At 34.7% G+C, this 16,354-nt stretch overlaps 1 protein-coding gene across 1 annotated transcript in view; it reads left to right on the top strand.

Moving 5' to 3' along the window:
* The window catches only part of LOC128508231 (C-type lectin domain family 4 member M-like), a 302,540-nt gene extending 286,186 nt beyond the window's left edge, over positions 1–16,354 (top strand). Inside the window, exons 6-9 of the mRNA XM_053479455.1 lie at positions 14,771–14,883; positions 15,091–15,233; positions 15,390–15,496; positions 15,593–16,354. Of these exons, the coding sequence (XP_053335430.1) occupies positions 14,771–14,883; positions 15,091–15,233; positions 15,390–15,496; positions 15,593–15,740 (511 nt within the window). The 3' untranslated portion in view covers positions 15,741–16,354. The remainder of the gene's footprint in view (positions 1–14,770; positions 14,884–15,090; positions 15,234–15,389; positions 15,497–15,592) is intronic.

The raw sequence follows: 16,354 nt of genomic DNA, 5'->3' as shown, positions 1-16,354 counted from the left end.
TGAGGTTCATGTTGAAGCTTCTACTTGTCCAGTAATCGTTTACACCGACCACAACCCGTTGACCTTTATTGCCCGTATGCGTAATCAGAATCGGAAATTGATGAGGTGGTTCCTTGTTTTTCAGGATTACAATCTCGAGATTCGGTACAAGAAAGGTAGGGATAACGTAGTGGCAGATGCGTTGTCACGAATCTAAGGAATAGCGTCCATTGTTTTTGGTCAAAGCTATTGAACATGGGTATATGTTTTTTTTAAGGATGGGGTGTTACGTTTGGTATTGTTTTGGGAAGGTTTTTCTCTCTCTCTCTCTCTCTCTCCCTCTCTCTCTCTCTCTTGTTCTCTCCCTAATCATCTCACTGGCCCTGTGGTTGGATCGCGGTGCTGTCAATCTTAATCCTGCATATCACCCAAAGGACCAATCAGACGTTAGAGGGCGCGTATAAAGACCTGGACGTGACGTGAAATCGGGACGAACGATTGCCTTCTATTTTTTGTTTGCTCTCCCATGTTTGCTTGTCCTTTTTTGCTCTTGTTTTTGTTGTTTTGTGTCAGATTTGAATTACTGTGTGTTCGAATTTTCTCTTGAAAAACTTTGCTCATAGTTGATCGTTTGGATGTGCTTGTGTCGTGACTCGATTATCGCTTTATCCATTCAAGTCCTACCTCGACACATAGTGATGGGACTAGTTCAGTATGTCACTGATTTACATCTTTCTTCACGCAGGGTAATGTTGTCTAGACACACTAGTTATCGAGCGAATGCCGACCTTTGTATTTATGTTTGTGAGTCAGAGTAGTTAGGGGCGTGTTATGCTGAAGGTGTTTATTTATTTATTTATTTATTTATTTTTGTTCAGTTAGCCTTGATTTGGGGGTTAGATAGAGGACTTATGTTTTATTGTTTTCTTTTCTTTAGCACCGCTCTTGTCCCTCACGTTTGTTGTCTTTCCTTTGTATATAATTTGTTAATAGTTAGTTTTGAAGGTATTTTGGGTTGATTGTTCATAAGGTTAACATCATCCTTATAGAGAGCTATGTAAATAACAGAATTTCACTAAACCTAACTTCCTGAATCCGAGTGCCTTTGTTTATTCTTTCTTATTGTTACACACACTCACATTTCCAAAGCAGAGGAAAGTAAATTAATTTTTTGATTTTTTTATTATTATTATTTAATTTGTTACCTCCCGAAACCCTAGATGCCAAAAATTAGGGAGACGTAACGTAGCTGTATCAACGTGCATTTCTGATTAACAAAACAAGTGGGTAAAAGAATGCTTTTCATTAAAACAATTTATTGTGTGTATATTTACATATATTAGAGTTATTAAGTTATAATATCATCCTTAGTGGTCAGTGATATATAGTACTGCACATTGTCCTGCTGCAGAATAAATCTGCCACTAATAAGAACCATGATGGTACTACATGAAGGACAATTATCTGCCTGTATTTCACAGCATCAAGGATGCCATTAATTCTGAGCAAATCTCCAACACCATCAATGCTTCACTGTTGCCTGCATAAACTCACTTTTTCGTGCCCTCCCTACTTCCTGTTCCCTGTGCCAGGAATATCAGAACTTACTTCCCTCAATAAAATTCCAGCATTCTGAACACCCTGTGACATCTCCAACACACTGATCACTTTATCCTACTGAAATTAAATATTGAATATTTATTGGAAAAAATGATATTTTATAAAATATATCCTATTGTAATGTGTTTAACTAAAATATTGAACTCTTTTACAGATTATTAGCGTATATAATGGTAAGGGGTTACTGATTTAACCTATTTTTAAGGCAGGATTTTAATTAGCTTTCTCTACATTAACACTCTTTACATAGGATATGATTTATTTAGTTGAGTTGAAGACTCTTTGTAGTTCACACTTCAGCCACTAGATGTCATTTAATACTCAACCAGAGAAAAAGTAGACTAATTACACCAGGATAGATATCCAAAACTGCTATTAATTGTAATTTAAATTCATTAATTATTCAATTGTATATATATATATATATATATATATATATATATACAATTAAAGGCAGGAGCCTCCCCTACGAGACTTAGGACACCAAGCACAGGGAAAACATGCAAACTCCATGCACACAGAGACGGGAATCAAAACTCGCTGGGAATCGAACATGGAGCCTGGAGGTGCAAGGCAACAGTGCTAACCACTACACCACCATGCCGCCTCACTCTTTTAATTGGTATTAGAATAATATTTTATTCATACATTTGTTACAACTTTAATTGTCTTTGTTTTTAAAAGCCTTATGTGACCTACATTACAAACTATAATAGAATCAATGTTGCAATTTAAACTGCACTGACATAAGAACATAAAGATAATGTGTAATTCAGTATGCTGGACTTAAGGATGCCTTAAACTGCACAACTTTCTTTTGCTTTTCATTGTAAGCTATACGAAACCTGCAGCTCAGCATCTAACACGGACAGCTAATATCTCACTGCATTACATTTTGTATATAGCAAGTTTTTTACTTATCTTGCGTTTTCTGATAATATTACAGCATCGAAATTATACACACACCACACCTAATATTTGGTTGAGTGTCCTTTAGCAAGTTTTACCTTCACCTGATTCTTTTGTTAGTCATTAACACGCTTTCGGCAGAATTCTAGTCGGATATTTGACTACACTTAGTAAAAACAAAGTATTTAACTAATCTATCTATGTCTGACTCATTTTGACATTTGAAAACTGTATTTAAAAAAACCCCTTGAATTGCATTTTTTGCACAAGTGAATCGCTTTATGTGAATGAAAAGCAGTAAATCATGTGTATCTGTGCAGGTCAGTGTGTTGGGTCTGTAAAATCCGTATAACTGTTAATCACTACATCATTAATAACTTACCATCATGGTGTCCCTGTTTTTCTTTTTTGTTTCGGTGTAGTTTGAGTCCCATTCAGAGTTTTAAGTTACCTTTGAGAAATGTATTAATTGAGAGGACAATAAATTACAGATTAGCTTATGTGACTAATATGTATCAGATACTGAGGGTGAGAACCTCTTGGAGGAGAGCAGACAGAAGTAAAATGTTGAATTGAAGCCCAGGCCAAACAATTCTGTTTGGGATTTGTCTATTTTTATTTCATTAAAAATTTTTTACATAATGTAAATGTTCCAAATAAATAAATAGATAATTAAAAAAAGAATGTAGTGTGTTTTATTTTCATAATATGTTTAAGAGATGCTTTTATTTCTGAGAGTGTAAGGTCACCATTCATGAAAAACCAAGTAGATCAGTTGTCTTATTAGGATAATTACCTGCTCAGTGTTTCCAAGCTACAAGACCAAGATGTACAGTACACTCAAACCCTTAATATTTCTTCTAAATGCAAGTGAAACATTGTGCCACTAGAGGACAGTGTTTATTTATTTATTTAAATTAACAATCATAGAGACAGTCACACAAACAATACATTACAAAACAATCTTTAATATATTTTTTTAGATGACTTTCTAAAAGTGGTTTGTTAAGTTGCCAGAAGCTTCAGTTCTCTTTTCTAATACCGGAGCAGCATGTCGTCACTCTCATACCTGGCACAGAGGCAATATCTGCATGCGGAGTGAAGCTGCTGGGAGGAGCGAGCAGGTGTAGCGTCTGCACGAGGTCGACCACCTAGAAACCGGATTTGTGGTTGACAGCATGTCTGGCTTGTGGGGATTTTTCTCACTCTGAATTGTTCTAAGGGCAGAAAGGGATATGATTCGTCCATCGTGTTGACCAATGAGATCAAACAGTAGGTGGAACATCAAAGAATAGGCAGGAATTTGAAAAATAAGAGAAAACTTAAGTACTTAAAGGGACCCATTATGAAAAACTCACTTTTTCAGTACTTGTATCTATTTGGGTATCTGGAGTAGCTACCAACTCACAAACTATGAAAATAAATAACTTAGGCTGTGTTCCGCTCCACAGTGTACTTTAAAGTGCGCTCCCTTCCTTATTGCCTGTGTGGGGATTTTGAAACTTCCCTTAACAAAATTCCACCAATATTGAATATTAATTAAAACAAAAAGTCATACAATTACAAAAACATATAGAATTGTAATGTGTAATAAGAGTATTTGATTAATTTAAAAGATGTACAGAGAAATTATTATTATACAATTTTTTTATGTTTACTAGTCTATATAAAAAATAATAAGGAGTTACTGATTAAATGTATTTTAAGACAAGATTTTATGTAACTTCCTTTTTCATCAATATGCAATAGCATTTTCTTCAGTAGGTACTGCACTTACGACAGTTAGATAGTGATTTTCACTTTTAGAGAGTATGGCTTTCTCTACTCCACTGATATCAGGAGAAGCACAGTGTAGAGAGGAAGGCTGAATGAATGCTGCTTCACACTGGAGAAAACAATGCAAGATGTTGATGCTGGTGACCTGAAGCTGGAGATCAAGAATGCCATCAGATCCTTTCCCACACACATTTCAACATCATCTGAGATGCTTGATTACAGTATAAATAGAATATCCTGGGCATCTGTATTTGAGTAAAGCTCTCAGAATATTACTCACTCTCCCTGTCACAGTTGCTTCGGGTGAGAGAACATTCTCATCCTTGAAACTTATTAAGACATTCCTCAGTTCAACAATGTCACAAGAGAGTCTGTTTGCACTTGCACTTGCTAAAATCGAGAGAAAGAGAGAAAGAGATCTAAATAAATATAAAATCAATAAAGGAGAAGAAAAGAGATATAGAGATTTTTTTTTTTTAAAGTTGAGAAAAGTAAATATATCATGGGTTTTCTTACTTTAGTGAAACAACATAGAAGACAGAGGCGAATTATCAACTATGATCCTGCTGATGCTGCCAAAATACAAAGGAAACTGATCTGTTATATCAGATGTAAACTGGCAATGAGATTCTAACTGTACAGAAATCATTGTTTGTGTTTCCCCTGAGCCCACAAATTGCTAAATCCACCATTTTTTTAACATAGCTGATATTCACAACCAGCTGTTACCTACTTTTTTTAGGCACTGGGAGCTAAAGTGTGTGTGCTAAATAACATTATAAATAGCAGTGTCATAAGCTAGCCAAATTCTGAACCAAATAGCTACTATAAGTTAAAGCTATCCAAAACGGGGTGAAGAGAAGAACGGGGTTGAACATTAGAACTTTTACACCACAACAACATCTGGAATCTACATACAGTAAGGCATTAGCTTAGACACTGTGAGCTTATATGTTTGTGCTAAGCTACATAAGGCAGTATTTTAGCGTGATAAGCAGTGTTATCTACATGCTACCCTAAACTTTGTGACATTGAAAAGCGATATTTACCATAAGTATATGGATTATATAAGGCTATAACACCTTGCTGGATTCTCTGAGTCTCCTCAGTGTCCTATACAGCATGTGACATCTTCCAAATGCACAGGAAACTCACTGAATTTGCGTGTGTGTGTGTGTGTGTTGCGGCACGTGGCCTTGTATCTGGATTACCCAAACTGTTCCCCTGTGAATAGGGTGTGGGGGCGTCTCGTCTCAGGTCATTATCAGATAATAAAGTGTGGTGAAAACTGTACCTCTCCTTGGTTTAGATTACATAAACTAAGAATATTTATTTTTGATGTAGTTGCTTAATTTAAAAGAAGCTTTCTATAGATATATTCTCAAGTCTGTTTGTGATGTATTAAAGGAATTTCAGTTAATCTTAGAGACTAAGATGGCTAAAAGCGCACCTTGTTTAATTTCTTTATTTTACAGAAGCTACAATGTTTTGTTGATATTGTTAGTGTACATAAATAAAAGCAAACATTTTATAAATTCCAACAATGTACTACTTAACACTGAAGGATAAAAACTGACGGAGCATTTTAAGTTCTTTTCATAGTTACCAAAAAAAAAAAAGAATGCAAGTCATGCCTCCTGCAGAACCGCAGACTCCGAAGGGTTTTAACTGACCTGAAACTTGTCTCCTCCAATAGACAGGATGTTGTAAATGACAAGAAACTTTACTCCTCCTGGGGGCAGGGTATTGTAACTGCTATAAAACTTATTATCCCCCTATAGTTGGGGCATTGTAAATAATCTGAAATCCATCTCCCTCTACAGAGGTTGTTGCATTTTCAAGTCCTGTGACACACACACACACACACTGCAATCCATATTTACCATCTACTATATAGCTTTACTGAATATACAATTCTTAATTTAAGAACAAGAAAAAAATATAAGTATGTGTATATCAATGTTTCCTTGAAGTCACATTTCTTTGATGGTATTTGGTCATATCTTTACATTAATTCCCACAGTCCTTTAAGTCAGCTGATCTGTTGTCTGCTGAAATTCCAGGTGTTACAGGTGTATAATCATTACCATTTATTCTTCCTCAACTTCACCCAGCAAATTCCCCAGTACACCCACAGCAATGAAATGACACCAACAGTATTTAAATAGGTCCAACTGACCAGTGAAAGGTTTAAAGTAACCCTGGAATTTTACTGGGTATGCATTTTTTTTCTGTACAAATACTGGACAAGTAAACAGTTTGTTTTAAGTCCAGATCTCTCATTTCAACTGCAGTTTGCAGCTGTCGGGGTTAAATGCATGCTCAGTTTTTGTACAGGAAATTGTGGTGAGAACCACAAAAACCACACAGAACATTTAGAGGCTTATCTCTGAACTTGTACCCTTTAAAGTCTCAGAGGAGCTGTGTCTCTAACTTGCTCTCAACTTTGCTTCCTGTCATGAAAACATAGCACAGCTGTTTAACGCAGCACACACACACACACACACACACACACACACACACACACACACACACACACACTTACTCTGCAGCAGAACTGCAGCAGAAGCAGAACAGACCTGAGCATTGAAGAGGCTGAAGACCTTGTTGAACTGAAACAAAGATGAGGGGAAATGTTCACGCAAACTCAAGACATGCGGCTGATTTAAACGGCTCATATGAAAACATGTATGTGAAAGAAGTTGCTCCTGAGATGCGGGTCACCAGAAGCCATAAGAGATCCATGACCTCAGGTACACACAAATTACAAACTATTAATGTTAGCACAAAGTCTTATACCTGAAGTACACAGTGATGTTCCGTATGCTCGGACAGTAACTGTAAATTTGTTTTCATTAGTTTGATTGCACATTTCCATACATCACTTTTGGCAAAATGGGTTGCATTAAGTTTATAAATGTATTATTATTATTATTATTATTATTATTATTATTATTATGATGATGATGATGATGATGATGATGTTTATTATTATTATTATTATCATCATCATTGGGCCTAATGAACAATTGTGTTTACAGTGTGATCTTACATATTACATTATACAGTGTAATGTGTTATCACCTAATATGACTTGACTCTGTGACTTTACGTAAAAATTTATTTGATTTACATTTTAGAACGAAATAAATGAATGATGATGATTTTAAATGTTTGCACTCCGTGACTTATACTCCATAAAGCAGCACTTAGGGTTAAGTCAATAAAGTGGCCAATAAAGCAAGGCACTGAATAATAGTTATGCAGTAACTTCAATTTATAAAGCCTGTGTCTCTAAAACACTTAATTTCACAACTCTGATGTGTGAATGAATAACAACATATTTCTTTTAAAAGGGCAATTTTTTTTTCTATTTTTGCTTGTTCTTTCTTAACTTTGTTGTATTCTTTCACACACACCAACAATAGGTATTTTAACAAGAACAAAACTGGGTAATTTGTTTCTAGTCATTTCAATCACTATCCAATTTGGTAACTGAAGTAACTGACATTCTGTCATATGATATCCTGTGTATAATACACTCAGTGGCCATAGAATTGACTCATCACAAGGCTGTTATAGATTGTGACATGAAAAACATGTGAAAATCACATGCAAGCATCAAGTTACTGTCTTATTTGTTAATTCTGTTTACCATCTTGGAAAATTACATACTAATTTCCACCAATGCTAAGAAAAACAAAAACAAAACCACAGTATATGTGTGTGTTCTATTTTAGAGGTTTTGTTTTTGTTATAGTTATTGCATTTAAAGGCTTTTCCAAATTAAAGACAAAATAATTAGGAATCTCTGCAAGGTTGCTCTAAAAATCATCTGACCCGTATGTTTGCTACCAAAAGTTTAATGAAGAAGGTACTCAAGCCACTTCATAATGAGATTGAATCTTTCCTTGAATTGAACCAGTGCACGCTTGTCTTTAACAGAAACCTATCGAAACAGTCCATCACATGGTTTCTATCATTGCTGTGTTGAGGGTTTTAGTGAAAATGTTTCTATTGTAAAAAAGGTTCCATATTTAATTCAATTCAATTAACTTTTATTTGTAACTTTTATTTGAACAATTGACATTGTCGCAAAGCAGCTTTACACAAAAATAATTATTAACGTTTGAATGAAACGTATTGAATTTGTGTGAATCAGAATGATAAGATTGCCATATGATCGTTCCAGTTGCATTTAATATTTGTGTGACACAACAATGTGATAGATTTATTGTAGAAACTTGTTACACACAAAGCACATGATCAATGGACAAGCACATGAACTTTTTAAATAAACTTCATTGCCTGTTAATCATTTTAACATTTTAACAGAATGTTAACTGCCTGTCCAATAAATAAATAAATAAATAAATAATAAATTCCGAGGTGACCAAGTGCATCTGAGCTTAAAACATTAGTCACCTCCACTACCTTTACTTTACATCTCTGTAGTTTTCCCAGAGTCTCTCAGAGTGGTATTCTCCATTTAATTACTAACATGAACATGATTCTGCCTGGTTTTACAGTCAAGGCACTGAAATTGTAGAATATTATTCTTCAGTCAGGCATAAAAATAAATAAATAAAATAATAATAATAATAATAATAATAATAATAATAATAATAATAAATAAATAAATAAATAAATAAATAATGGTCCATTTATGGAGAAATGGACAAGACGAAGTAGTTATTGAATGCTTCAGATTTGAGCTGTTGAGAGTTTTTGCTGCCACTCTGGTTCAGGTGACTGATGTATGTAAGACAGAACTTGCCAGTTTAATTTAGAAAAATAAAAATAAAAGAATAAAGAATAAAAGCAATTCAGGTAAATTAAAATGAAGAATTAGATGATAGATTAGTTTGTAAATACATTTCTATCTACTCTCACAGTGCCAGTGCACTTCAACATTGAGTTGCTAGATAATGCTTTATACTTTAACTTGTGTCCCAGCTACAGTGTAGAGGAGGTGGCTGTCTGGTTTACAAGCTTTTGTTATTTCATTGACAGTGTTAGCACATTTAACACAGTCAAAACTTTTTGCCTTTAGACCTGCTTCTTAATGTGAGCCAAAATTAACATTAAAATGCCATAAATGTTATCAAATCCAGCTAGCCGAATGACAGGGGTGTGTCATCAATAAGCTACCGTAGGACTTGCTTAAATATATATAGTGACAGCTAACCTTACAGTATGTTTTTTTTTTTTTTTTTTTGGAGAATCACATCAGGTGAGATAAAAATGATGTTACCTCTCAGAAATGCCCACAGAAAACCAACATCAAACCAAAAATTTTTATGATTAATATGAGCCTGTAGACCCTTTATTATATACTAGATGTGACCGTGACTTTCTTCAGGTGGAATTTAATTACACACTTATGAGTGCATTTTTTAAAATGTACTGTACAATTCCATCTGTTCAATTTTGAAACTAACTAAAATTTTTACGCGTTACCATGAAGTGCACGGAATGAAAGTGTGAAATCATGTTTATAAAGTAGATTTCAACTGAGATGAAACAAAACCTGTATGTCACCGCCAAATAAACCTGTTAATAGACTCAATTAACATTTGTTCAGTAGTTATGTGATGCATGCACAAAAAAAAAAAAACAGACAAAAAGACAGACAAAACCAATAACCAAATACCATCTTGATGTGTTCTCTTACTCAGCTTACCTCCCCCCAAATTTCAAAATATCTTTAATGTACAGACAGTGTTATTATATGTATAGATAAATTCTGTAATTGGCTGTTTATATTTTATGAACTTCATGAAGAAAGAGAGAGAGAGAGAGAAAGAGATCAGAGATCTACAATAAATTTTATACATTATCTTGATTAAGGCTGTAGGTAAATTGGACTGATAGTGGAAATCAGTAAATATGAGTTTAAATTAAATCAAAGTTTATTTAAATATGATGTGTTAAAATGATGTGTTAACAAAGTACAGTAAAATATACTAAAAACAAAAATAACAGTACGTAAACATTACCTGAAAGTACATAAAACTGAAAGTACATAAAATAAAATAAAATTACATAAATGAAAAACAACAAAATCAAGCCAGATAAGTCAAGAACCAATAACTAACAGCATAGAAAGGAGTTTTTTAACATAAATGTTTTTCAACTTGAAAAATTTCCAAATTAGAAGCTGATTTTATACTTAGGGCTAAAACCTTTATGATCGTAGAAAAGCTACAGAAAAGCCTTACTTCACTTTTTTATGTTTATACCTCATTATATTTAATAGGAGTTGTTTTGAAGATCTAAGTAAGCGACTTAAGAGGCTGCAAGAAATCTGTGACATATTGCAGTGACAGATCATTTAGTCCCTTGTAGATAAGACCAAGACTTAAAATCATATAATCAATTCTAAACTGTACTGAACTCAGTGCACGGATTCCAGATTTGCGCTCTAATTTGCAAGATTTAGTCAGGAGGTGAGTAGCGACACTTTTTTAAGTTAAAGACTAGAATTACATAAACATGAAAAGTAGGGATTAAAAATGAATGATATGACTGACATATTTGGATACACAGACGTACTGCAGTGTAATATTTGAATAAGGTCTTTGTAAACACTAACTAACTAACTAAATAACTAATTAACTGACTAACTAAATAACTTGGATGAGCACCAACGCTTCTCATCTGTATAAATATATTTTAGTATTTTATATTATGATTATATGCTTGAACTCTGATGTTAGTGTTTTATAAGAAGGCTTTTGTCCTCTAAAAAAACGTGCAAAGAATAAATTATTTTTTCTAGGATTAAATTATATTATTCAATTAAATTTTATTTATATAGCGCTTTTAACAATGGTCATTGTCTCAAAGCAGCTTTACAAAAATGAAAGATTTTTTTTTAGAAAAGAAAATATAAATTATTAATTTAGAAAAAAAAAACATGCTGAGAAATTAAACTTAAAAGCAGGTAAAATTAAATAAAAACAAAACAAACCAAATAAAACCTTTATAACTGTGTAAAGAGATCTAAATGTATGGCCCATACTTTGTACAGTGCAGTGAAAAAAATATTTGCCTCCTTATTTAAAGGAGGAATAAGAAGGATGGCAAATACTTTTTTATGCCACTGTATACATATTAAATAAGCATTTTAAGTCATTATTAAGAGAATGTACTGAGCCCAATATTAGAATGAGCACTGCAGCTCTGTTATCTTCACCTCTCATCAGAAGAAGCCACAACTTTCCACTTCCTCTACTGACAGCAGCACATTTATCTAAGCTCATATAACACACTAGGGTGAAGAGGTGCAGCTGCAAAGTTGTGTTGTCAGTGTCTTACCTTTACATTTAGGCATTTGGCAGAAGCCCTTATCCAGAGTGACTTACATTTGTATTTCAATATACATCTGAGCAGTTGAGGGTTAAGGGCCCCAACAGGGACAACTTGGCAGTCGTGGGATTTGAACATGGGACCTTTTGAACCGTAGTCCAAGGCCTTAACCACTGAGCTACCCCTAACCATGTCTTAGTGAATAATGTTTATTTTGGTAATTTTTACATGGAGTTAAAAAAAAGACAATGTTGAGGACGACACACTGATCATCTATACCAGGGTGCCCAATCTTTTTTGAACAAAGATCAAATTTTTAATTTGTCAGTGTGCCGAGATCTACCAGTCCAAACAGAACGGCAGTTGCTACTCATAGCATATTTACATATTTAATGTGCACAAAACAAACAGAAAGTAGACCTAATCGATATATAATAAAACATAGTCTAATTGTAGTGACAATAAAGGTATTTCTTTACCTTAGTGGGAACTATGGCACTGCAAGGCGGCAGCTAGTTTCTCATAGTCAGAGCAGTAGGAGCTGGTTGCAAGCCTTAAGCAGGCCACAAGGTGGTCATCAGTCATTGTAGATCTGTACTTTGACTTGGTGATTTTCATGTGAGAGAAAGCACACTCACACGGATAGGTTGACCCGAAAAGTGCAATCAAGTTGAAAGTACATATTCTGAGGTTGTGATACTTCTGTTCTGGCAGTAAGTTCCAGAGCTGTCCAGTCATGCCAGGTGTTGCCCTGGATTTGATCTCAATGTCATTTTGCAGTGTGAGAATCTCATTCTGAACAGCAGAGTTATCTAAGTGAAACAGTAATAAAATTTTTGAGGCAATACTAACCACATCAATACTTGGACCAAATGGAAAACACAGATAGCTGGCAACAGGCTCAATGGATGCAAAATCTGTAAAGCGCCTCTAAAATTCTAACAAGAGCTCTGAACTTGCTTTTCATAACGTGCACTGTCAAGCTGCGCAAAGTCTTTGCCCTGACTTTGAAGTTCTGCCTGCATGTGAGGAAAGTTTCGCAGGTCACAGTGTTGCAGCCTACTTGAAAGCAGTTGTAGCTTGCTTTTAAATGTGTTCACTAAGCTGATTATGTTGATTACATGTTTGTCTTTACCCTGCAGCTCTAAATTAAAATCATTCAGTGGTCAGGTTATCAGGTCAGTGAAATAGGTCAGGAATGCTAAATCCAATAGCCACAGGTGGTCATCTAGCTGGGCGTATTCTGCATGTTTTGAAAGTTCCAGGAAATCTTTGATGTTATGCAGCAACTCCCGAAATCTCGCAAAAAAATTACCTGTACTCAGCCATCTAACATCCGTGTGCAGCAGCATGTCTGTGTGTTCTGCACCAGTCTCCTCCAAATGAGCACGGAATAACCTTCTCTGTAGACACACTCGCATTGCAAATAAGACAGATGAACTTAAAATTTAAATAAACAAAAAACATAATACTTTTCCCAGTCTGAATGAAAATTATATGTTTTAATTTTTTTTTTTGCCTCTGCCATAGTTGCAACTTCTCTACTTAAACAGTGAGTCCCTACTAATAACGTAAAGTGCCTATAGCTAAAACCCTGGCTGAATTCAAATTAGCGTACTAGCATACTACTCTCGCTATTTCTACCATATATTTATATAAAATAGTATGAGTAGTATGTTATGCGATTTCAAATTCAGCCACTAATTCCATCGGTTTAAATTTTCAGCACAGAGCCGAACGTAGTCAGTGATCTTGTAAGGGTAAATAAAGAACAGTTTTTAAAAAACAAGTACAACGTTTAATTACTTAAGAAATACTATGTCTATAAAGGTTATTATTTTATGTATTTGAACAGTGAAGAAAGAGAAAGGACAAACCAGAAGGCAGTTTACTCTCGCGATCGACTGGAAAGCAGTCTGCGATTAACTGGTCGACCGCAGTCGACTGGTTGGGCACCCCTGATCTATACAGTTCTGAGTGAAGTGATTTTGAAAGCGATGACACAGAGACAGAGAGCACAATAAGAGAGTAATAGCAAAGTCAACATACAAGTACACAAGATAAGAAAGTTGACCTAATGAAATCATGATTAAAAGGGTCTGAAAAACACACACTGTAATAAGATTTACAATATTGCATGTTTTCTTTCTTTGATTTTATAAAAATCCAAATTTTAAATGATTTTGTGTAGGAGGTAAATGTTGCTATGCTTTTCCTTTTAGGACTGTTAACAATACAGCCCGATTCGGAATTGGAATTGTTATATTATTATTATTATTATTATTATTATTATTATTATTATTATATTTCTGTACATCACCACATTGTGATTGAAATGAAACACTCAAGATGTGTTTAGCATCAATTCCAGAGGTGACATAAAGGGGTTTCGTGAATACAGTCATTTTCATACACACCTCCACATTTTAGTGGGTCATAAATAATGGAACAAAGTCACAAGCATGAGAATTCCCTTTTACAGCCCTCTACAGTCAGTGACTGGAACCCATAGACATGTTTCCTCCCTCGAGATGATTTCCCAGGACTTTACTGCAGCTGCCTTAAGCTGCTGCTTGTTTGTGGGTCTTTTTGCTTTCAGTCTTGCCTTAAATAAGTGAAAACTGGGTTGAGATTAGACTGACTGGGCCAATGAAGAATATAACATTTCTTTGCCTTGAAAAACTCTTGAGTAGCTTTGACTGTGGGTTTGGGGCCTTGACTTCGAACTTTCAATTTAAAACCCATCACTTTTCTAAGATTTATGAATAATAATGTAAAGGTAACGTGACCAATCATATTTTAGAACCAGTGGCAACACCAACTTACTTTAAAAATGTTTAAGATATTAAATAACAAGTAAAATAACTGCATAACCAACTTTGACTCATGCCAGGGCCTGATCATCAGGGCCTTTCCTGTGTATGGGTTTGTGACCTTAAAGACCCCCCCAAAAATATTTGTCAACTTGTGTTGGAATAAGTTGCAAAATTAGAAGTATGATAGAACTACCTGTGTGTACAATAATTATGAATATTCAAATAAAATAAAAAAGCTCTTCCTCTTCCACTTATTATCCCCTAGGACCCAACACTGTAGGGGGCAGATATTATATACTGCGTGTAGTGTGTTTGGTCCTGCTGTGTGTTCTCCTGCTGGCTGCCATCACAGTGCTGTGGGTCAAATTCAACAACCTGAAGACAGAAAACAGTCAGTTACAGACTAAACTAAACAACCTGACTGTAGAGAGAGACCAGTTACAGAACAGTTACAACATAGCGACCTTCAAAGGTGAGCAAACAAACACAATAAACCCTCAGTTGTGAGTTAAAAGCAGAAACAAGATGACTTAACAGTACTGTTTCTTTTGTGTCTGTCCAAAGATAATGCCATTTATTAATACCATTTTACTTCATGAAAAGCAATGAAATGTGGTTGCATTTGCAAAAGTAAACTATATAAACACTTCCAATGTTATGTGTCCTGCTATGTGATCAGATACATACATTAACCTGGGATGGAGAGGCTTTAACTCCAGTCTCTACTACATCTCTACTGAAAATAAGGACTGGGAAAAGAGCAGACAGGACTGCAGAGAGAGAGGAGCAGACCTGGCAGTGGTAAACAGCAAAGGGGAACAGGTGTGTGTGTCTGTGTGTGATAAAAACATTATATATATATATATATATATATATATATATATATATATATATATATATATATATATATATATATATGAGAGAGAGAGAGAGAGATTTGTTATTTATTAATTTATTTATTTATTCATTGTATGGCAGGAGTTCATCAATAAACTGCTATGCATCAGAGTAGCTTGGATTGGTCTGAGTGACATAGACAAAGAGGGCGAGTGGAAGTGGGTGGACGATACAACACCGAGCACTAGGTAAGAAATCACTGAAATAATAATTTGCTTATGATACAGTTACTGCCATTTCATTAGTCTAAGAAACACATCAGATCCTCCGATTCTCTCCTTCAGGTTTTGGGGACGTGGAGAACCGAACAGTTATGCAGGAGATGAGGATTGTGCTACAACAGGTTATATGACTGATCCCATCTGGAACTGGGCTGATTATCCCTGTAATAGTGAGTTTATGTGGATTTGTGAGAAGGCAATCTCAAAGTGAATTGCTTTATGTGAACGGAAAGCAGGAATTTGATTGTACATATCTGAATGTATTTGTGTAGGTCAGTGTGTTGTGTCTGAAAAATCCTTATTACTGTTAATAACTCTGTAACCAGTGGTGTTACCTGTTTTTTTCTTTTATCTGCCAGTTAAGTAAGGTGGGTTAACTAGTTACCTTGTTTATTACCTATTACAACTACAGGTCTTACTTCTCTCACTTTGATCTCTCCTTAATGCATCCATGTTTCATACAAAGGGGTTAATAAGTGAAAATAAAATCATCAGTATATAAAAAAAAAAAAAAAAAAAAAAAAACAACAACAACTTTATTTAGGTTGCAATGTCGATATTTGGAATAATGCGTGTGTGTGTGTGTGTGTGTGTGTGTGTTTGCCCGTTTTCCACTATTGTTATTATTGTTCCACTTATTGCTTTGATGTAATGATGCCTATATTAAGTGCCACGACTATAAAGATAGATTTAGTTTTAGCTCCAGACAAAGAAGCTAAAAGTTGATTCCAGTGAGGCCAGATTCAATTTAAATGCTCAATAAAAATTATCAGCTTCAGCTGGAAGGCCTGGGCAAGTGTGAGTTATTAAAAAGGCCTACACAAC

This window comes from Clarias gariepinus, chromosome 20 (assembly GCF_024256425.1).
Source record: "Clarias gariepinus isolate MV-2021 ecotype Netherlands chromosome 20, CGAR_prim_01v2, whole genome shotgun sequence".
Taxonomy (NCBI): Eukaryota; Metazoa; Chordata; class Actinopteri; order Siluriformes; family Clariidae; genus Clarias; species Clarias gariepinus.
Note: the sequence above shows the minus strand (reverse complement) of the source record. Positions and strands in the feature narration are given on the sequence as shown.